The 24403-nt window shown below is 38.4% G+C and overlaps 2 protein-coding genes across 6 annotated transcripts in view; both read left to right on the top strand.

Annotated features, from left to right (window-relative positions):
• Window positions 1-814: 814 nt before the first annotated feature.
• Window positions 815-6784, top strand: fam3a (FAM3 metabolism regulating signaling molecule A). Its single transcript, XM_015015310.1, has 9 exons — window positions 815-1024; window positions 1101-1208; window positions 1568-1591; window positions 1675-1801; window positions 2868-2926; window positions 3020-3070; window positions 3175-3259; window positions 3653-3779; window positions 5631-6784. The coding sequence occupies exons 1-9, from the start codon at window positions 1012-1014 to the stop codon at window positions 5727-5729; spliced, it is 693 nt and encodes a 230-aa protein (XP_014870796.1). The 5' UTR covers window positions 815-1011; the 3' UTR covers window positions 5730-6784.
• Window positions 6785-7773: 989 nt separating this feature from the next.
• The window catches only part of wnk3 (WNK lysine deficient protein kinase 3), a 41053-nt gene continuing 24423 nt past the window's right edge, over window positions 7774-24403 (top strand). For 3 of the 5 annotated variants that reach the window (XM_015015305.1, XM_015015306.1, XM_015015304.1), the window contains exons 1-2: window positions 7777-8328; window positions 15692-16826. In XM_015015305.1, the coding sequence (XP_014870791.1) occupies window positions 16131-16826 (696 nt within the window). In that variant the 5' untranslated portion in view covers window positions 7777-8328; window positions 15692-16130. Of the gene's footprint in view, window positions 8329-15691; window positions 16827-24403 lie in introns of all 5 variants that reach the window. The other 2 variants (XM_015015307.1, XM_015015308.1) reach the window with 2 other exon arrangements.

The following is a 24403-nucleotide window of genomic DNA, read 5'->3' as shown; positions in this document are numbered from 1 at the left end:
AGACAATGCTGAATTTTTAAGGGCCCACATTCTTTCCTCTTGACATACATTGCAGATTTATGTGAATTTGTAATATCTCAAGCAATGCTAAAAAAAACCTGACCATTTTTCTCTTGATCATCTGATAAAATACTTTAAAACACTACAGTTACAGTCAAAATTATTCATACCCTTGTAGAATCTATGTAATCTCAACTTCAAAAACTGGAAGGACATCACACAAGAGAAATGATCAAAAATACCAGTGAGAACTTGTAAAAAGTTGCTCAGCAGTTTTAAGGAGGTTTTGATTGCTTTAATGCAAGTAAAGCTTTTTCCTGGAGTATGAAGAATAGAAATTATTTTTAAGACCTCTTTTTGTAAGTGTAGTGATTGGGAAAATTAAAATTAGCCATGCGTTGTAGAAAATGCATTAAGAGTATACATAAACATTTGAAGACCTGTTGAAATGGATGACAAGGGCCATCAGCAGAGGAGCAAATCCAGCAAAGAAGACTTTGAAAAGAAGAAACTGTGACATTCCCTTATTTTCTTATGAACAATATTTTGGAAGGAGCCCTCAAATGTTTTGCAGCTGGAAGAAAAGCAGATTTCAACAATTGTACAGATACGACAGAACAGTTGACAGAACAGTTAAGTTATAAAATTAAACACAGCTGAAATACACAACCTTTTAACTATGAGAACAGTTAAAACCATATACAGAACATGACAAAATACACATGAAACCCAGCATATAATTACTGTTCACTACTACTGGTTGCCAACCAGTAACAGCATTGCCATGGTAACTACCATAGTAACTACCAACTGTCAACTGTAGCATCAACTGATATAGTAATAAAAGTCAGGAGAAAATAACTTTTTAGACTAAAAAAATGAATTTGAAGAAACCAATTTTGATTTACACTATGGTTAAAATTGAACCCTATTACATATATTAAATTCCCTCAACGTACCTGACTCTAACCTCTTGTTTGCCCTGTCTACAGGTCTATGAGACGGTGAATCATGAGACTCACAGGTGAGTCGTAAGTCTTCAGAGAGTTTTGTCTGAAGTGTCTTTTGCCTGAACTTGTATGTCGTGATTCTGTTAACAGCCCCCCTGCGAGGCGTGGTGGTCCTGCTCCTGGCGGGCTTCACCTGGCTGCTCGCAAGCGCATTATTTGGAGGAGACGGCAGTTTATCTGTGCGAAACATCTTCACTGGTAAAATGAGTCATCTTCACTTATTTTGTGGGTTTAAGCAGAAATATCAAAGGAAACTTTTAGATTTTTATAGATGTTTTTATGTTAGATCTCAAGATTTAAGTTTCTTGTGGTTTTGTGTTTCTGATTAAACAGAAAAGCCAAGCTGAAAGCATCATAATGGGTTTTATCTTCAATGACTGAAATTTCAGTCACTAAAGATAAACCTATTAGTAACAAAGAAAAAAAAAGATTAATCGGCTTCTCTGATGAACATTAGATGTACCTGAAGAATCAGGGTTACTGCATAGCAAAATCAAATCAAGTGTTTTATTTTTGATACTATTTAATTTAATCAGAAAACTTGTTTATATTTCCAGGCACAAGAGAGGAGCCAACCCAGTGTAAGTATAACAGACAAAGTATGCACCGATGCTCTGTTAGTTTGTGATTTAACTATTGTTGACTCATATATAATCTATCTCAGCTGAACCGCATCCTCGGAGGTACAAATGTGGACTTTCAGCACCCTGTCCTCCAAAGCATTTAGCTTTCCGTCTGGTGTCTGGAGCTGCAAACGTCATTGGCCCCAAAATCTGCTTGGAGGACAAGATGTGAGATAACTTCTCTTCTCCTCATTTGCATCTTAATCTCCCCTGCCTCCCCCTTTTTATTCATTCTGTTTCTCTCTGTTATGTTTTTCATTTCCTTCTTCTTTGCTTTCCTAACAAGGCCCCCAAGTATCTCAGGGGAGCTTGATGCAAGTATTGTCTTAGTCTGGTGGTGCTTTATTTTTTGTCTTGTTAGGCCTTTCCTTTGCGCTGCTGACTTGTTGGTGTGTAATGTAGTGTAAGTAGGTGCAGAAATGTGCCTTAGCAGTGCCCTACTAAAGTCCTGATACTTGGACATTTTCATATTTTCCCACATTAGAACATTAACTTTAGTGTATTTTGTTGTGATATCAAGTGATGGATCCACACACAGTGGAAGGAAAGTTTGATATAATTTCAAAAATGTGGTTATAAATAGAAAGATCACCCTTCTGTTGTTTGGACATTCCTGATCCAAACTGTTTCATTGTAGCTGTGGCTGCATATTTGGAGTTGTTGTCCTGCTGCCTGTTTTAAAATCTCTAACAGACTTTCATCCAGGATTACCAAACATTTAGCTCCCTTCATACTTGAATGAACTCTGGATAACTTCCCCATCCTTCCTTATCTGAACTACCCCTAAGTAGGTTTTCATTTGTGCAGTACTTAATGTATTTAATGTATTTTTGGCGATGGATTGAACAGTATTGTGTGTTTTACAACCCAACTCTGATTTAAACTGCTCCAGACTGACCTGTCTGCTGTGTTCCTTGGTTTTCACGATGCTGTTTGTTCACTAACAAACCTCTGAGGCCTTCACAGAACTGCTGGATTCATATTCAGATTATATTACACACATGTAGACTTGATATGTAGATTAGCTGACTTCTGAAAGCAGTGAACTGAATTTTATTCAGAGGATTCAATCTCGCATATATACTCACAATTTTCTATCACTTCTATTTCTAAGAAAAATGTGTCTGTTTTGCACATTATATTGTGACAAAATGTGTACAAGTTCAAGGAAGAGAAACACTTCTGCTACGCACTGTAAATTTATATTAAAGACTTGTGTCTCTGTCTCTCTTAGGTTAGTGAGCAGTGTGAAGAACAATGTTGGTAGAGGACTTAATATAGCTTTGGTGAATGGTGAGAGACTCATCTTCAACTTATGATAAACTGTTATATTTATTTTAACTATTGATTGCAGTAAAGTTTTAACACTTTGTTTCTTTGGTTTAGGGGTGACAGGTGAACTATTGGAGACTAAAACCTTTGACATGTGGGCAGGAGGTAATGAAATCCAGCAGGAAATGTTGCTTAATCTGTATTCCAGTCCTAGTGGCACACAAGACGAATGAAGTGAAACCCGCACTTTATCTAACGTTTCTTTTCAGATATGTCCAACTTGTTGAAGTTTCTGCGGCCCCTTCACGAAGGAACACTTGTGTTTGTTGCTTCCTTTGACGATGCTGCTACAAAGTAAGAATCAAGGATGTGTGATTAGCTTAGTATGAGAACTCTGCTTATTTATTTATTGTCCCCCCAAAAATGTAAGTTTTATGTAGAACATGTTGCTTCAACCTCTAATTGATAGAACTGGATGAGTAGCCAATTTTGCATTGTTGATTACAAAATGCAAAATTGTGACCAACAATGATGCATTTATATTGTAAATGATGCTGCTTCATGTGTAATAATCTTGTTCAGCTGATTCTCATACTTGGAATTCCCAGTGCAAATAAACGAAAAACACCAATGCACGAGCTGTAAAACATCAAAAGATTTAAATGGTGTGTCATTTAGTCTGTGGTACCGATTTGCATGTCATACACAGTTCTCTAACAATTTGTTTTTTTTTGTTTGTCTTGGCAGACTGAATGATGAGTCTAGACGTTTGTTTGAGGAGCTCGGTAGTACAGCTGTGAAGGAGCTGGCCTTTAGAGACAGCTGGGTGTTTGTTGGAGCCAAGGGCATCGAGAACAAGAGCCCCTTCGAGCAGGTATGAGCCGACTCTCAGTCTGATGCACAGGATGTTGGTAAAGACCTGCTGCAGCATTCTCCTGTGCTCCATCTGTGTACTACATTTGCCAATAGCTTTACTTTACGGGACAAATTATTTTAATGATTTTGGTTAAGTTGGCATAATTGAGTTTTTTTTTTATTCACCGTCTATTGAGGCTTTTGTTTTTAGTTGTTTCTGGCTGGTTTCTTCTCCACTGCAGAGGTTATATTAAAAATGTATATAAAGTAACCAATAAGAAGTTTAATTATTCTCATTTTAGGTGGGAATAAAATACCTTCACTCTCACTAAAATTGCTATTAAACATTCATCTTAAAAATAAAATAGGTGCACAAGTTTGAATTATTGTGAATTATTATTCTCTGTTATTTATATGTATAATCTTTGGGTAAATGTCATTTGGCTAGCTGCAAAAAAACCCATGTAGCTTTCATAACCATGAACAAGCTTTCAACATAGTTCTGATGCATCGTCTTCCTGGCACAGATCAGGCTTTTAAGCATACTCTATAAATTTGAACTAGAACTCAGGCCGGAGCCGTTCTAGAAGTTTTCAGTTCTGATGTGTGTTTGGGATCATTGTCCTGTTGGAACATGCAGTCGTGTTTGTTTTGGTTCTGGTCTGCTCTGCACCCCCAGAACCAGGACCAAAGAAAAACTTGATTGATTGAACTTGATTGATGAAGTAGCCAAACTCCTTCTGGAGAATGCCTTATGGTGAGACGAGCCAAAGTTTGAGCTATTTGGACAAAGTTGCCATACAATATATTTGGAGGAATCGAAGTGATGCCTCAGACCTATACATCTTTCAAACTATTGAGCACGGTGATGGTGGTATGATAGTGAGGGTCTGTTTTGCAACCGTTGGTACTGCTGCGTCACACAAAGTGGAAAAACAATAAAGGAGGGGAACTTGTTCAATTTCACCTGAAACCAATTCCTAGATAGTTAAAGGAGATACAGGAGGCAGTGGAATCAAACGCACATCAAAACTGGTTTTGGAAGGGATAAAGCTGGCTAACTTTAAGCTTTTGGATTGACTCCTACCCTCAGTCTCTCTCTTTTTTTTAAAAAAAATTATGGGCTGTGCTCAAAAGCCTGCTCCTGCCCGGAAACCAACCGATTTAAATATGTTCAACTATTTCTGATTAAAAGAACAAGACAGATTAATCCCATAACCATGTTTTCAAAAATGATATGATTTCTCTGCAGCTTTATCCAAATGTATTTATTTATCTAAATGTATATTTAGATTTTTTTTTCTGTGTGAATTAGTAAAAAAAAAAAAAAAAACACAAATTAAACACAATTATTTTAAGTTTTGTTTTTAACAATCATTGAAGTTCTGTCATCATATCCGCTTGGCTATGCTGTTAAAAAACCCAACATTAGTAAGATTTTCATTACTACAGCTAAGCTTCTCAGCAGCACAATAAAAGCATTGTTGGAAGTTTAAATGATTAATGTAGAAGCAGTGAAATAGTGTGCCGTGAAACCATTAGCCAGCTTTGAAATGAAATCGTATAGATAATGAACTACTGGCTTCATTAAAGACTGAAAAATATTAAAAACAGCAGAGAGCATCTGCAGCTGGTGTGATGGTTATATGTTGTCAAAGCTATCTCCATTTTACAGTCATATTGCACAAGATCTCACTTAAAAATATAAAATAATATTAACGTGGATAAATTACTACAAAACCACTGAATCACATATAACTTGGGAAGCTCATTTGGTTTCAGCAGAGTAGAAACCATTAGACTATAGCTGCTGCTGTTGGGGCCTGAGATGCTGACATCAGCTCTGTTTGCCTGTTTTTGTTTCCAATAGCGTATGAAGAACAGCAAGAGCAGCAACAAGTACGAAGGCTGGCCCGAGTCCCTGGAGATGGACGGTTGTATTCCCCTGCGGCCGCCCCTTGAAAGTTAATTCTGCTTCAGATAGTCTCTCAGACGTCACTGCGACGCCTGAAGTCTCAGCAGGGAAACAAGGTGACTGCAGAAGGCTTAGAAGCTTCTGAACACCTGAAGCTCTTCATAGGATACACAAGTAATATTTTCTTTTGTCCTGCTTTGGAAAAAGGAATAAACTGAATGCACAGATTATTTTTGAGCTGGAACCAGTTTGTACAGGATTTCAGACTAAGCTTTCTAAGCTGCTTGTTAGCTGAGGAAATGTTCTAGAAACAATGAAAATTATATCAAGGTAAGCAAATCTTGATATAATTGTTTGCTGGCCAAAGTGTGTAACTTTAATGAGTGAATATAGCTTAATTGAAATTTCTAAAGCTCTAATTAAAAACATAAAGAAAAAAAATAATTGCTCGTAGAGTGTGTATTTAAGTTTGAGCAACAGAACTCAGTTAAATATTTGCACATTGTGATTTAAAAAAAAAAAATCTCACTCCTAATCAACATATCAGAAACAACCTGGAAGTACTCTGTCATTAGCATGGGCTCTGTGGATAGATTTAATGCTTGCAAACTTAAAAACAGTACCGTAAATGTAATTCCGACTCTACTAAAGCTGTTCTGCCAAGCATTAACTGCCATAATGTCCATAGAACTTGATGCACCAGATGTTGCCTACATGTTTACAGATTCCTTTGGCCTTAAAAGATACACAAACAGAATAAAACTATTTATTTTAAATTTTTCTACGCAAAAAACAAGTTGCAATTTCAGTTTGCCTTGAATGGTTCTACAGTCTCAGGTCCAGAAACATTTTTCCACTGAGTTCTTTCCAATCTTTTGCATGTGGTCGAGTGTTTTTTGTTTTTTTTTTGTCGTAAATGAATGTATTCACTTGGCCTCTTTCAAGCCCGTTAAGAAGAAAAAAATGTAAATAATATACTATTTAATTTTTTGACTTCAAGTACATTTTAAAACACTCAATTGTTAATTTTGTGTAAATATCATTTTCTAAAAACAGTACAGTCTGTTACATTGTGACATCATTAATGAAGAATAAAGAAAACAAATCCATATTTGTCTTCTTTTTTTATGTCCTACAATCGGGATCAGCGCCTCTAGGGGGCGACAAAAGTTCATATCTGATAGAGGTTATTCAGTTCATTCTGCTTCAGGCATTTGCTTTTCCTAAGCTTATGTTCTTATGGTTATGAAGTGAATCTGCAATATTTTTGAATTGAAAGTAACTACACTAAATATCCTAGAATCATGACATAACGAACACAATAAGTTACATTGTGCTTCAATGTGATATGGTATATGATGTTAGTAAAATTGTGATGTAATAGTTTTATTCAGCTATTTCAGAACAGATGGCTGGAGCACAAAGTTCGAAGAGGAGCTACGCTGTATGTTGAAGTTATTTTTGACGCCCATGTACTTGTGTATATTTTTATATAATTTTTCAACTAGTCATCCTATTTTTAAATAATTGCTATGAATTTTAGTTGGTATTGTACCTCCAAATGGTGTAAAAAGTTTTTGATTTAATTAAAACATAAATATTCTACTGCACAAACACACATATGGTTGCAATGGACACAATCTGCCCAGACTTCTACATTCACACAGAAGATGCACAGTTCTGTTTTCAAACATCAGTCGCCAGAGAGTCTCTTCCTCCATCCTTTCACATTGATGAACGCCTAAGATAATACTCAGCTATCTATATGAAGACAAAAATGGACATATTTGCACCACTCCAACTTTCTAATTAGTCTTCCTTTGTAAAACAAAAGTGTGTGTGAATCCAAATTAAAATCTCTTATGAGTAAAAGCGTCTGATTCAGTGTAAACCTCTTGGTAAATTACTGAATTTTTTCCTCCAATATAAGTGGAGTATTTGATCAGGATGTGAAACTGTACAAGTGTTCTTACTCTTTTCAAAATTTGTGACCAAGAAATTGCAAAAACCTCGAACAGAGATCATAAACAGGTGCCGCACCGCCCTCTCGTGGTGACGGCAGCTAACTGTCACTTCTAGAGTCCTTATGTTGTTGATGATGATGATGAGCCCAGTGGCTGCGCGCGCTCTGTCAGTACGCACGCGAACCTACTGCTGACCATCAGGAGTCCTCTTGTCAGCGATGTACACAAGTTACTGAAATTTTGCGGATTACCGTCACTGGACGACTGCAGACTGCTCGCAGCAAGCCGACCAGCCGAGCAGCCAGTGAAGGAGAACATGAGTGAACCGACGTTACTCATAGTCTGAGCTGGAACACGTCCGCCGGCTGCTCGCCCGCTGCCTCGCTGTCACACACGGACACCGTAGCTCGACGGCTCCGGTGGTGGTGGAGGATTTTTCCAGCCGTTATCACCGCGACCGGCCGGTAAAATGTTAGGCTTGGAGCAAACGGAGCCCCGGTTTTTTTCTTAAAGTGTGTTTTTCCAATAGGTGTAGATAATTTTTATATGAGAGTGTGATGTAAATTTAGCTTGGGTAATCCGGACATTTGTAAATAGGCAATAAAAATCCCGTTTACAGTCAGCATATTTAAGCTACCCTTTTTTAATTAAATCAACGCAGGACGGATGAGGTATGACGTTACGTTCAGGTGAGTAATATTTATTTTTTATTTGTATTACACTACAAATATTTGTCATAATTAGAGTGTTATGTCATATAGTCCTGTGTGATTTGGGAACGGGGATTAAACTAGTCATGTATTGTGTTTTCCTACTAATTATAGAAAATGTTTAGTGTATAAACACTAGTGTAGAGCAAACCGTGCTGTAGGAGACGGGCCCTCTTAATAAACCCGGAGCTGGCCCATCAGTTGTAGGATTTGAAGCGTGGTCGCACCTCGGGGACCATTGTTGATGTTGATTAGTGGTGCTGCCCGTCGCCCCCTGTCATCTTCTTTTTCCCTGTATGGGGATTGTACTCTTTGCCTCTCTTGTATGGCGTTTCTCAAGTCAGCTGAGCTCCCTGCTCGCCAATAGCAGTGTTTCATGTTACCTTCACGTCCAGCCATCACTGCGCTGTGTATACTGGACCCTATAAATAAACACGCAATCTGCGTTTCTCAGCTTGTTGGTGCAGAATGAGAGTTGTAGAAATTATCTTTATGTGGGTTTAGCGTAAACAGAAAATGTATTTCTTGCTATGTTGAAACAATGTGTAGTATTAGCACGAGTTATGAATAAAGCAAAACCTTTACCCTCTTTAATTCCTCTAAACTGCTAAGTCGCCTGAACCTCTGGCACCCTCATTATTCATAAAAACCCAGGGATTATTCAGAAGTGAAAGAAGTTCAGTTGTAGATAACGTACTCCTAGACTATTAAGCCACTCAGTAATGTTTAATCCTGGTTCATCAGTGAGTGATTAGAAAGCTTTTCTTTCACCTAGATTTGTATGGTTTTGCCCACAGAGGGGATACAAAGCGAACAGAAACCATGGGGGTTAGATAACACACATCTTTCTCCCTCTCTCTGTTCGCTCTATCCCTGTGAACAGTGCTGTGTGTGTGCTGCTACCTACACTCGAGTCTCACATGCTTGACCTGGATTGGACAAAAGTCCTTGTTGTGTTTTGAGCCTTGAGTTTCCCTAATAGGATGAGAACAATCAATGGTGTGTGTGATTCCAGCAGCTGGCATTTGATATTTCTTGCAAACAGGGAAGCGGCAACATGTGCTGAACAAGTTGTTCATGCGCTTAGGAGAAACGATTGCACGTTGGTCTTTTTGTACGTTTACTTTGGCCCATTTTTTTCTAAAGACAAATACATTTTAAGGTATTTTTAGAAGTACAGTTGAAACCAGAAGTTTACATACACCAAATAGAAAGACAAATGTTTTTGTCTCTTTGTCTGATGTTAAATCAGACCAAACTTGTCCCATTTTAAGTCAGAGTGACCAAAATTATTTTTATTTGCTAAATGTCACAGTAAGGAGAAAGATAATATTTCAAATATGTATTTATTAATGTCTTCAAAGTCAAAAGTTTACATACATTATCTCAGTATCATTGCCTTTTAACCGTATAACGTGATTCTGGGTTTTCTTCCACAAGCTTTTTACAATAGTTTACTGGAGTTCTGGCCCATTCCTCCTGACAGAACTGGTGGAACTGAGTCAGGTTTGTAGGCTCCACAACTGTATTCCTCCACTCCCATACTTTGTAGTTAAAATAGTGTTCCCAGGCATACAACAAGTGTCCCCCTTTTTCCTCCAGATGCAGTGATGGTCATTATGATCAAACAGTTCCATCAAACCACAGCAAATGTCTTCAAAAATGAAGATCTTTGTTCCTCTGTACATTAGCAAACTTCACTCTGCCTTTTTGTATTTCTCGTGGAGCGATGGCTGCCTAGGAAGCCATGATATCAGTATCTGCGGTTTCCATTATTATCACGAAGAGATAATAATCATTCTATATGTAAACTTTTGATTCTGAAGCAGAGCAGTCCTGAAAGAAAAACCTTTATAGGCTGTAGGAGATTAGAGCGGCGTGGAAGTCCACCTTCCAGCAGAACAATGACCCTCTCAACACAAATCCACAGCAAGAACAGATTGGTTTAAATCAATATCAATGTGTTATTTATGCACTACTTTGTGTTAGTGAAATACATTGGAGGTTGTGATTGTAAACCATTGCAAATCAACCCAGCCACTATTTGGGAGTTATCCTCTCTCCCACTACTGAGCTCTTTAAAGACTTGCCTCCAGAAATCTGACAGTGTGAGTCATGCCTGTTAAACGTGGCCTCTCACAAGGACCGTGGTCTTTGTATTTGTCCGTCTGTGTGATCAACAACTGAGCTGCAGGGACCTAATATCATCAGTGAAGTTGCCGCTTGACTCAGAGCCCATTTGAATTTTGGCCAGCAGCTTTCAGACCTTGTGCTTCCTCTGTCTTCCCACATTACTCAGCCTCTATCTCCGCTCTAAATCTCTGTGAGACTATTGCTGAGTTGGAAGGAGTCTGAAATCTGAAATAAGTTTGAGCATTGAATTAAGCATGCATGGAAAAGTTTGAATGACGAGCAGGTATGAATCTGTCTCTGAATTGAACAAATGGTTGTTCCACTTGGAGGCTCCGTTGTTTTTCGGTTTCCAGACAAACAAATGTGTTAAATGTAGGCGACTCCCAGGTGCACAACTTAAGCAAGATTGCACTTCCTGCTGAAAGGCAATAGAATTATATGCAAAACATCACAGCTGACACCTGATCATATATCTGGAAAATATAATTTTTTTATGGTTTTATTATGCTCCACTAAGGTTGCAATGCTCACTCCACTTTCTGCTTTACATGTGATTTGTTTCCTCAGGTAGGTGTTTGATCTCTGAATTGCCTAAGCTGATCCTTAGTTTTCAAAATTGAACTTCAGTGTCTTAAGATAAAGAAATGTATAATAGTTTCACAAAGAAAGCTCTTTAAGAACCTCCTAACAATCAGAAGATATTTATTTTTCTGGAAAATTAAGATAATGTTAGGATCTCAACTTTTCAGCTGTTGTTCTTTAAGGTTTCTATATGAGACTGTTGCAAAAATGAAGTGTGCCATCCAGCCATCCAGCCAGCCAGCCAGCCAGCCAGCCAGCCAGGCAGCCAGGCAGGCAAAACTGAGCAGATAACACTAAAGTGAAATATTTTTATTTCAGTTATTTAATTAACTTTTTACTTCTATTTTTTATATGGACATTTTATAACATTAAATAGTTGGACAGCACCAGCTCCCCGTCAGCCTGTGTCAGAGGACGTACAAGCGGAAACTATTCCTATGCTAATGTAATCACCTTGTGTTTTTTCAACTTTTCCATCCTCCAGAGGCATTCTTCCTCTCCTCTCTTCTGTTCTCCTCTTAGCTGCTATTGTTTGAGCAGAGATTTAGCTACTCGCTGCAGTCATTCACGCAAACATTGGCACATATTTTATCAGACAACCTGCCCTCAGCCCCCTTTTTGTCTATGCCACCCCCTCCCCTTTATCTCGCCCTCATTCTCTTTCACTCACATTTTTCTCACCCCATCAGCCACTGCCCCTCCCTCGCGCCATCTCTCTTTCCCTCTCTTTCGCTGTGTTTAAAACTCTACTGTCCGCCTGCTCCCACCAACTGCAGTCCCTTCCTGTCCCCCCCATGCCACATTTTATTCACTCTTTTCATCTGCATTTCCCCTCTCAGTCACAAAAACATGGCCAGCACACACACAGTCCTCCGGCTCTGTTTCTATCGACCTTCCTAGTTTTTCAGCCGCTGTCCGGTAAGCTGAAGTTGCTGCAGGACCGTAGTATTTTTATTCAGTGTAAGTTAGAAAATTCAGATTATGTTCTAGTGTGAAAGATTTAAACAATCCATGCTAACTTTATTTTTGTTTTCAAGGAGACAAATTTGTGTTAAGTTGTAGATTGCTAATTGTTTTTGAAGGGTTTTTTAAATTTTCTCTAGACTTATTTGGTTTAGTTTTTCAGACATTTTCAGTCCTGTTCATGTGAACAAAAAAGCCTTGCTTAGTAGATGCAAAGCACAATGAAATGTAAATTTGTATTCATTCATTTTTTATTAGTGCCTTTTCTTTTTTCAGATGAAGACCAGAGATCTGTAGGAAAGATAAATAACATTCTCCTTTGTTTTTACGGTTATGTAGAAGATCATATCTTTGGCAGTCAGTAGGCAAACATGTCACAATAATTTTAGCTGCACATTTCAGGGATTATTAGACAGCTGCAGGTGTACTCGGAAACTCCCGGAAGCCTCAAAGGCCGCCTCGGTACAAGAGTTCATCTCTCGCGAATTGGAGCACCGACAAGAGATGTGAAGAGAGAATTATTCTGACATGTCAGCCAGATGTACGCTTCATGCTAGAGTCATTTTGCTGCCTGGGCGAGATGTCACAATTTCAGCTGCAGTGTTGGTTTTATTATCTTCATCTGTAGTATACCACATTTGCCCACATGAGCAGTTGCTTGGTCATTTGGCTGGTGTCAGGAAATTCCTCTCAGCATTCTTTCGTTGAAAGGGGAACGAGCGGGTTGGGTGAGAGTGACAGTTTGCATGCATATGTGTGTGTTTTTCCTCTGCAAATAAAAGAGGGTACGTGTAAAACAACAAAGTTTGTCCTGACAAACTGGTGTGGGTTCAATATTTGTGTGTGTGTGTTTGGGAGGGAGACTGTGAGGGTGTGAGAGACAATGATGCGGTTGAACGTGTTTGATGTACTGTGATAACTCTGTCCGGTATGTGGCTTTCATGGGAACTCCTTACCCTGGAGATAGGGCAAAAAAGCTCCTGTTTTAAATGGCAGCTTCCTTTTTTCTTTATTGTACCTTGTTCCACCTTTGTGTCCTTTACTTGTATTATGCTTTACCTCAAGAGAAGAACTGTACCTTGCAGTATGTCCCTTATGAGTGCCATAACTGTTTTATTTCCCTTTGCTTTTAGCCATTGTTAGGTTTTCTGTTTTGTTTCTATGTTATTGCATAAGTAGATGTGTTGCATTGTGCTTCCGTGTTGAGTCAGAAACTATACTTTGTTTTTTACAGCTTGCGTTTCTGTCCTTGGAATGTCGCTTAGCTGGAATTGTTTCTGTTCTTTTCAGAGTTTCTTAGCAGTTGGTCTTTTAATTTGACTGACAGCTATGCACATTGCTTGCCAGACATGTTTACTTTAAAGTTGGACACACAATAGGCTTGATGCGATTCTTAATGGCCGTGTTGTGAAAGAGAAAAGAGACCAGCATGGTTTCTTTTCTCTAAGGTCTAAGGTCTGGACTCACTGTGGTGAGGTAGGTGGTCCCTATTGATGTCTTCATAACTACAAGTCCTGTATCCCAAGAAACTATTCATGTGATGTAGATGCTCTAAAAAGTCTAGCAAGTTTGGACTGGCAAGATGTACTGTCAAGCTTCATGTGGTCATCTGTAAAGTAAAAGGTGTAGTGTTTTGAACTAATGCAAAGCAAGATTATTTCCTTATCATGACTCCACCTTTTTTCTCTCTCCATTTATTTTACCTTCTACTCCCAGTCTAACCACATTTCTCTGTGCTGAAACTGTTGCCTCTTTATTCTAGTTTGTTTGCTTCCTTTATGTTCAGAATATTGATCCTGAGCTTTCCTGTAGAAACTGTCAGAGAAACTATTGGTTTTGATACTCTAACAAAGCAGCAGCTAAAAATGTGGTTGCCACACCATTTCTTGTCTTGTCATCTATGTCGCTTTATTGAAACCTATGTTTTGTGCAGAACTAAACATGAGAAAATTAGGTAGATTTTGTTGGAACATCAAATCCTGTCAGGCCTGTGTTTTACTGCATTTGGACATTTTACCTTTTATATTCAAGGGTTCAATACTCTGAGTGCTCCCCAGAGGTTATATAATTAGTTGTTGAATTCACCAGAAAGGTGGTCATGCTGTCAGTTTCACTTTCATTTCCAAGCACCTAACATATCGAAGTGAGTGAATCTTCAGCAACATCTGCATAGGGAGCCATAATATAAATATGTTATTGTTGGGTTATCTCTGCAATAATGATTATCAGTTGCATAAATTCTGTAGCACGGTACACTAAGTGGCACACATGGTAGATGAAAGTAGCAGGGCTCATATCCTTGGGTAAAAGTGTTGCTTCACACTATCATTGTGTTCACATTGTGAAACAACAATGTAAGCCATCGTTTTTCTTTTATGCAAAACTGAAAAGCAACAATTATTCCTACTACTCCCACAATAATGTAACATTAATTATTACCATAAAAATAGTGTTAACCTCTGAAATCTTTATTTTATGACATAAACTTACAAAAACAATCCAGAATAAGCACCTATTAAATTTAGTAGCAGTTTAGTGCACAGTATATAACCCAGCTTTCTGTTCTCCTATTTATTGAGGAACATAAGTTTAACATGCTGGTACTGGCTGGGTATTTAGTCCAGCTGTCTACTCTGCAGTCATGCTCTTATATTGCCAAACCTAGATATTTAAAATGCAGACGTAAAAGATGTTCCTCCTGTAGTTTTTATGCCATGGCTGTGTTTTGCAACCAGAAAAATAAAGTTAAAACATCAATCATATTTAAAAAAAATATAGTATTATTTCAGTACGTTGATTGGCAATGGCAGCAACAGGTGTGGGAGGGTAGCCGCAATATTAATCGATGCTTCATACAGCTGAAGAATACTCAGGAGTTTTAACATATAGAATCAGCGTAACAAGACATTTTACAGACTTTGAACCTAACGTTTTAAAGGCCTGTATGTATCTTGGCACCAGTGATCAGTACATGTCTAGTCTACAGGCAGAACTGCAATAAGCTTATCCAAACTGACCAAAAATGCACTGATTATCTCTCTTGGCTGATGCCAGATAATTATGTTTATGAGTATTTTGTTTGTTTATTAGATCTCCACTACAGATGTCTAGTCACTCCGACACAGTTCAACAGTCACTCTTTGTATGAATTATTCACACTCAACTGGCCCCTAGATCGTCCTCCATTTTTAATGGTTGCAGTTGCAATCCACTGACTGCAGCTCTCTGTTGACTAATGGAGCTGTTTGACACAATTTATGTCACAAAAGGCTGATAAACGTGCTGGATGGTTGATTAGGGTAGCTCATTAAAAATCCCTTCTGAAATTCATTTCTTCAACTTTACAAAGACTTTTTGTTTAATTACATACAATCATTGTACACAATCACCTCTGTTCATTTTTTCTTTTGGCTTTTGGAAAGACTTGTAGGAAAGGAACATTATTAAATGCACATGCTTTCATGTATATGTGATGGTTAGAAAGTATCCCTGCAAAGAATGAGGATTTAAAAAAAAAAAAAAATCATAATTCAAATTTGTACTAGAAAGGCTTGCTTGAAACCTGGCTTACCTTAACTTCAGAGACGCAGATATATTTATAATTTAGGAATTCCATCTGGTGTGTATCTAAATATTAAGAAATTGTTTCGTATTTGTCTTGCAGATTCACTTGAAGATCTTCAGAGAAAAAAATCTTCAGCTTTCACAAGAAGTGTGAAAACCCCTGGATTAGTGTGCTGCTTGACAAACATGTCAATTCCTTTGGGTTCTGCTACACAAGTGGATTTTGACAAACATGGAGAAAAATTAGGATAAGGACACTGGAGACAAAAGCTATTCTTTAGTGCCTGCGCTGTCATCCTTATGAATTACTGAGTAGAATCTTAGAAAAAGACACAAATGAGGAAAAAAGTAGACAAGAGGGGGAGAAAGTCTGCAATTTAAACCATCTGCAATCTGAATCACAGATAAAAAGCCTTTCAGAAAAAAGTGGTGACTGGCTGACCACAGAAAGAGAGAGAGACGGGGACTGACGGAGGAGCAAGGGTTTGGAGGAGGCGGCGAAGGAGGAGGTCTCGAAGGTTTGGGAAAGACCTTTCTCCATGGCTACAGACCCAGGAGAGCCCACAGGCACTGAGGACTCATCTGAGAAAGCTGATGGAAAGAAGGAGGAGGAGGACAAGCAGCGGGAGGTCAGGAGAGACCAACAGAGGGAGAGGACACCTAACACCTTTTTGGGCCTCCCCTCCTCCCAGGCTCAAATGGACACAGAGAAAGGAGGAGACGACAGAGGAGGAAACGGAGAAGCTGCCTTTCAGAAGCTTGGAGAGACTCCGGTCCTAGTCCCTATGCCTTCAGTTCCTGTCGATACTGGTCAAAAACGACAGAGACGGGAAAAGCGCTTCTTCAGAAAGAGTGTGGAGATCTGTGATGCGGATGATGAGGTAGGCATGCCTCCTGACGCTCCCCACAGTGCCCCGCACCTGGAGCTGCACTCCACAGATTCGGTCTTTGACAGTGCACAGCAGCAAGGGGCTGCTTCTTCCTGTGTAGCCTTGGGGCACGACCCCTCTCAGGGCTATGAGCCTGGAAAAGATGCTCCTCCATCTGCACCCACCCCGAGTGTGAGAGAGAGGGACCGTGAACAGGAGGAGGAAGCAGAGATGAAGGCAGTAGCCACTTCCCCTGGCGGAAGGTTTCTTAAGTTTGACATTGAACTGGGCAGAGGAGCCTTCAAGACTGTGTACAAAGGCCTTGACACGGAGACCTGGGTGGAAGTGGCTTGGTGTGAACTACAGGTAAGACAAAGTATTTTCTTGTTAATACAGACTGTTCATCAGGAGGTACAGCCACGCAAGGTGAATGCTAATGACAAGAAGAATGAAAAAGCTGTTGGTATGTTGTTGTTGGAATGTGTAAATTTTAGAAAAATTATTCCTGAATTGGCCCAAACTTTGTGAAGTGAAATTTCACGTGGAAAATCATTACAAATCTTCAGAGTGAGCTTTAATTTTCCTAATAGAAGTCAGTCAGTTAAGTCAATTATCATTAAGATCTCTAATCAAAAGCACTCTACAGTTGATATAAAAAGTAAAGTACTTTCTTTCTCTGGTGTGTTGTTGAAAAATGTTTTCGTACTACATGTTAGATGAAGGGCTGAGTGTTTGCGCAGTTGGTAGTGCAGGAAGAAGGTCCTGTGTTCAAATCCTGGTGTGAGGTCTTTCTACAGAAAACTAGCATGTTCTCCTTGTGCATGCATGGGGTCTATCCAGGTACTTTGGAATCCAACATGACCGTTGGGTTAATTGATCTCTCTCATTTGCCTTTAGGTGTATGTATGCATTTTTTTTTTTTATCTTATGTGTCTCTGTGTAACGTGATGGATTAGCAACCTGTGTTGTACCCTGCTGCCTCTCGCATAATGACCACTGGATGGATGGATGTTAAAAGGAAGCTCCGACAAAGATGGCTTTTCTGATTGCAGTTACAAGTGTTCAGTTTAGGGATGCACAATACGTCTGCACTAACATCGGTATCAGCAGGTAACAGCAATATTAGTATCGGCTATTGATATCGGTCCAAACTTTCATATTGGCACATCCCTAGTTCAGTTCCTTGAAAAGGTTCTTTCCTATGACATGATATGAATAACTTTGTTCTTTACAAAAGTGTGGTGTGCATTTACATGTGCTTTACTGAGAAACACTCAGTAATATGTTTAAAGCCTGGGATATTGTTTTATAATCTGAGCCTGCTTTAAGCCTCTTTACAACTTCATTCCTGAGCTATCTGCTGTGTTCTCCTTGTTCCTTGTGATGCTGTTTGCCCCCTGTGTCACTAATAAACCTCTTTTATAGAATAGCTGTATTTATACTGCAATTAAAGCACTCAAAAATAATTTTCCTTCTAATGAGGTTATTTATGAAGGCAAGAATTTATTTAGAAAGTATCACAGTGAAGGAGGCACCCCATACATGTCAGAGTTTTAACAATTAGAATTTTGGGGGAAAATAAGTTTCATTTTTTGTTCTCGCATCAAACTATGCAGTCGTTTTAGTTGGTCCATTACATAAAATCTCAGTTTAGTACAATAATGTTTATGGTTTTCAAATTGTGCAAACGTTTTAAGAGGTAGCATGTTTTAACCTACTGAGGGTATTGTAGTTTGTGAATGAAATTGTTTGTCATGCACAAACTTCATAGTGGGAGAAAATAATGAAGTGCAGTTTATATTACAATATTTTGTTATTCCCATAATTAATGCCATGTATGGTAAAAGACATGAATAAAACATGTGGTGGGAGATGGACTTTTCATCTTAGCCTCACAAAAGAATGCAGTGTTCTGGTAAGCCATTTGCCTTGACTGTTTGCTTTGTGAGCAAAATCAGTCATGTGTTTGGTTGAGAGCTAATTCCAAAACAAGAGTCTTGGCTAATCCTTCAGATCAGAGTCTGTCTATTGGACTAACAAGCAGCAGGCATGCCCCTGTATCACCTTTTCAGGTATTACTCTAACACCTATTGAATCAGCTTCATGTCAGTAGCAAGCCTCTGCTATACTCAATAGGTTAGAATGTCATTCAAAATCACCTTTATTCCAATTAGTAAGTTAACTAAGTTAAGCAAATTATGTAGATCAATTACACACACTGTTTTTTTTTAAGTTTTATTTCTGTTCATGTTGAAGATTGTACTCCTACAATTAATGAAAACACAACATTTAAGATTTAAATATTATGTCAGACCAGTAGCAAACAAGCCTCAATGGACTGCTTATTCTAATTTATTAGATATAACTGTATGCTTTCAACTAAACAGTAAATAATGTCTGTGTTTATTAATATTCCTTTGGGTTTAACTTGTGAATGACGTTCAGTATGAGCTGGTAGCTTGTGGCAATTTGTTGCCAAACAGAATGCGTAAAAACAAATAACTATATATCCAATCATCCATTCATCTGTACCCACTTGTCCTTGCATGGTCACAAGGGTCAAAACCAAAAACATGAATTAAATCATTCCAAGCATAATTCATAGATTTTTACCTGTAGCTCAACAGCTGGAGGAGAAGTAAAATATGAGTGTGAAAAACATAGAGGAGATGGTGAGTGGACAAATGAGCGTGAAAGTAAGAGAGGGAGATGATGAGCCAAACACGGGATTATCATGGCATCCCTCCCAGAAAGCAGCCATGTACCGAGTCCTAAGTTATCACATTCAGAGAGACCCTGACCACACTGTTGTGCGCATGCTTAAACAGACATTGCAAACAGTCACACGCCTATAGATGGATCCAGTTCCCATTCAATGCAACATTCTAGTTTCCCAGAACACATGATCTGTCCTTTTTAGTCTACCCTGCCAAAGCCGGTAAACAACTTTAATGTACAGAGGCTTTAAAGTGGACAAAAGTGCTCATTGATAATAACGTTATACATGGCTGTGATTTCAGCTATAGACGGTCTGTGTTGTAAGACTCAAATAACTTGTCCTCATAATAAAAATCTAGAGATGCACCATCAAATATTTTCTGGCCAATCACAATCTAATTGGAAAAGAAAAGTTGACCTAGTTGCTCTAGCAGCACCATTGTATGTTTTAATTAAACAATACATGTTGAATTGCTGACAAAAACAAAATTCACAATCTACATCATAATGCCCCAGCACTATGATTGGTCTGTGTGATGGTTCCAGTTTAGATGCAGTTAGGGTTATAGGATGAAAGACAACCTTTACAGTACTAACCCCACATTAGCTGATACTGTTAGTTTCCTCTGAGTTTTCAGCTTGGTAGCACAATAATCCTCCTTCCTCTTTGACCATAAATTTAGGGAACTAGGGTATTAGCTGTCCAAAAGCAGCTTGAAAAAGCTTTCTCATTATTTCACTTTCCCTAGGATGTTTCACACCAAAAGGGCAGAGCTGTATATTTGCACCTGCTGTTTCCTGGATCTGTTTGTATGCAATTTGCACATATGTGTATCTTTCTGTGTGAGAGCTCTTGCCATCTAAATCAGTGACATACAGTCATTGAATTAGTTTGCCTGTCACTGTCCATTTCTCCTTCTCTGTCCCCCCTCCCTTCCTCTGTCTCCCGTTCACTTTTTTTGTCTGTTTGAATGAGCATGCGGAGTGATCCAGGGAGTTAATTACAGTGGGTGCCTGTCAGGCTGGAACAAAAACCCTGCACAGGCAGCATAACTCGGGCGGCAGAAACCAGACTGGTTCAACCCAGTCATCCCAGACTGGTCCAGCTAAGCTTCACACTAGTGCAACAATCGGGACGGAAGTTTAACGGATGCCAACTTAGATATTTGGGAATTTGCAGCGTTCAAAATGCTGAACGTTTCCACATTTTGTCACTTTACAACCACGACCCTAACTGTATTTTAGTTTTATTGGGTTTGATATACCAACACAAAATTGTGGATAACATTGGTGCAGAAAAGTGATGAGTAGCTTACAAAAATATAAAACATAATCTTAAAATTATCACATTTTGTTTTCGATTGCTTCTCTTGACGTGCAGTGATTCCATCAGCACCGACCAGCTTCCTTTTTATGGGGGTCATTAAAATGCCCCCCGTAATATGATGCTGCCATGCTGTGCAGAGCGCATTTGGAACAGATAGTTCAGTTTTAGCCTCAGGTAAGACACTGAAAGGCACTGACTGTGCTCAGTCGACACACAGTTCCACACTATGAAAGGGCTTACTACATTACGTCACTGTGTGTATAATATTTGAATCCTTTATTTCGGCGTGAAAAAGGAAGACTTGAGAAGCCATGTTTCCTTTGATGATTAAACAACAGTTGGGTTAGGCAAAATAAATAAAATACGATATTGCCATGTGACCAACAACAATAGAAGCTAACTCGGATAGATTATTGCTGAACTGAACAGACCATATTGGAATTGATCCAATGCAACAGGCCAGATGTAAGTTCATCTGGGTCACTGACAATTGGCAAGGATCCCTGGGGCTGTATTCTTCCACGAAGGCCTTTTATTACTTGGTTTGCAACCGAGATTCAATTGCTTGCCATTCTGTACAGCATGAATCACATAAAAACACCATTAACTGCACGGCCTTCTCTTGAATCAATAAGTCCGAGGTACTTACAATGCCCTAACTAATGTTTAAGGTAATCCACCAACAAAGTAGGAGCCTTGTCAGTCAGATTTTAATTGAAGTACTATTCCCTTTAGAGTTATAAGAAGAATTATTTCTAAACTTCTGGTTTGTGGTTTTAAACTGAGATGTTGTGTTTTTGAAGGATGCCAACAAAACTTCATATCCATTAACAGTGTATGAACCTATTTTTAAACATGAAGTTAATACCTTTGATTTTTCTTAGTAAATGCCTTGTGGGTGTCTTAGAGCAAAGAATTGTTGAAGTTTATAAAGCTGGTTAACAAATGAAGATCTTTAATCCAGCATGCAGACCAGCCCTTACAGAGCAATCAATGTCGTTAGTCAGAGCTATTGTAGTTTACTGTAACTTAATCCCAGTCCTCTACCACCTTGTATTTTGAAACGCTCACACACTTACATGTGTGCTGTATTGCAACACATACACTGCAAGATACAGTTGTCACCCAGCTTAATATAAAATAAAATATATACAACTATCACCCTGATATCTGACACTGATATAGTGTTTGCTAAAATAGAGGTTTTAGGGCCCGCATGCTTTGGTATTCATGACCTGAGCCTCTTAACATTCACCAAAAGCCATATCCTGTCCATTTACACGGGTGTTTTATGAGACTTGTTTATAACCTGTAGCTTGACCTTCTGCTCTGCCAGATGTCTGGTCTTAGTCTTACTGTGATGATTTGTAGTTCTACGATTTGCTGTAGCGTATATAACAACGAAATTGCAAGATTTGTTTTGGTCATGAAAATAACAACAGCACCACCCAAAAATATGTGGTAGGACACTACAATTAATATGAGCAAAATATTAATTACTACAGCAAAATAATGAGCTGTAGTACCACCTTATATAATGACAGTTTAAGAAAGCGGAGGCGGCACGCTTTGTATACTCAGCTATAGGGCCCTGTTGCCTTCAGAACTGCTAGCAGAAATAATTACTAAATGGTATACTGTTATAAACTCTGTATTGCCCCCAATTTACACCCCTGTATTACAACATAATTAGTCTCATGCCCATGAGTACTGTACTGTAAATCATAATCTAAGGAAAACTGTTAGAAACATTTACAGACTAAAAAAAAGGGTTTTCTGTTTTATTGCTTAATGAAACTGAACAAAATCAGAAAATATTTTTTTATGTTAATCTCCCAGCCACCGGTCAGAGCTGATCCTGAAAATAACTAATCAACATTAGTCACTGAGTGATTGATGCATCAGTTTTGCATTTAGGGATATTGTGAGGATTTCTTAAGAGCTTGAGTATTTGAATGGAATGTTTTCTTGAGCTTTAATGTGAACTATTTTTTTTTATTAATTAGCAAATATATGACAAAGGCACTTTTCATGAGATGAATATACAATGGATCCAAGTGGCTTTTAATAACAACGGAAAATATCGATGCAGACGGGATTACAATGCTCTAATTCTCCACTCCTTATAAGATATTCTGTTGCTACTGTAATAAAATATTCTTTCGATAATTAGTGAAACACTGAGTCAATCAGACAAATGTGCATTTGTCTTTTAGGTATTTATTGAGAAGATCAGAGTAAAAAGAAAAGCATTATTTCTCAAAGAGCAAGCCAGAGAGAGAAGGATAGGAAGAAGAGGAGGAAGAAGTGAAAATTAACACATACAATTCTCTGTAATATCTTCTTCAGTCACATACACAGCACCACCGATGTTGCTCCCTCCTTCAGGGAGTTTCTCTCAGTTTTTTCCCCATCTCTGGTTAATTTATACCTCTGTCCCTAAATCAAACCTGGTTCAAAGGAGTTTTGGTGTGGACAGGAGAAGAAAAACACCCCCAGAGAAGAGTTTATTTTCTGTTATCTGAAACCTCTGTTATCAGTTCCGTAAGAGAAACACCTGCTCAAAAACCTTCGTTATTAGTTCATTCTTCCCAGTAAATAAGCCAAAGTTTATTCTGTCATAACACTACACACAACTTTAAATCAGCTTGTTTTCATTTTTCAATCTAATGCACATTTCTCGCAACGTTACGTTGTGAAATGCATTTTAGGTTGTTGACATGTAAAATATGTCAACAGTTGTGTGTTTTCATTGCCCTCTGAAGGCATTCGATGCTGTTTTGAGGTTTTGTTCCCTGTCAAAGTAACATAAGAGGAGTTGAGGAAGTTGTCACAGTTCTTCGCCATGCACAACAAATAAGCAGTGGCAGCAATCTGTAAACCCACAGCTGCGTTCTCACTACACCGGCCCGGAGGCATTTGACACAATTGTCTTGTTGAGTTGGAATGAGTTCATAGCTTACATCTTTTAATATTATACTTTTGAAAATGTCTCGTGTTAGATATTTTCTCTGCTGATATGCGGCATTACATCTAAGTGTCCACCTGTAAACTGCAAATTGAGCCACAGGAAGTAGCTTTTTAGATTACTATATTCAGAAGAAAAACAAACAGGACTGCTTGGAACATATTCTTCCACAAATAACAAAGTCTGATTAAGATGCACCTTGCTCTGCACAGACATCCAAGACATACATGGTTGAATACACCAACTGAATCTCACTAAGCCTTTGTAACACACACAGGAGGCAGACAACAAACACTCTCCTTCTATGTTTACAATCATAACAGATCCTTCTGCCTTTTTTCTCACATATCTTGCTTCTGAGTAATTATTTTTGCTAAATTACGGTTGTGTTGGAAGGCAGCTGTTAAGGGCTCTTTTATACACATTTCTCAATTGATTACAGTTGGCTTGATTAAGAAAATAACATTTCGCTGTCCCAGCAGGATTTTCTCATCATTTGCTCATTTGCATTATTTACCTAGAGTTAGAAGAAATGTTACAAAGGACAAAAATGTTTGTATAATCTGTCAAGAGAGGAGAACAAACACATTTTCACAACCTTTCATATTTATCATGGTGCAGTGATGACACACATGAAAATAAAAATACAGAAACGGTGACGTTACAGAAAAATAGTGAAGCAACACTGACTGGGCTGCATGGATTTCTGTGAACTGGCAGTTGTGATCTTACTCAGCATTAAGCTTCCTTAATTGCCTCCCCAAAGCCCTGACCTCAATCCGATTGAAAATGTATGTTTCATGATTAAAAGCAGGCTCCATGCCAGGAACCCAGCCAGTTTAAATGAGTACTACCTTTTTTTTTTTTTTTTTTTTTTTTAAAAAAAAAAAATCAAAAACCCCCCCTTTTGGGCCCCAGTTTCAAAAAACT

The sequence above is a fragment of the Poecilia latipinna genome, unplaced genomic scaffold (assembly GCF_001443285.1).
Source record: "Poecilia latipinna isolate Pla-1442-1.1 unplaced genomic scaffold, P_latipinna-1.0 Scaffold1899, whole genome shotgun sequence".
Classification (NCBI taxonomy): Eukaryota; Metazoa; Chordata; class Actinopteri; order Cyprinodontiformes; family Poeciliidae; genus Poecilia; species Poecilia latipinna.
This window is presented reverse-complemented; position numbering and strand designations above follow the sequence as displayed.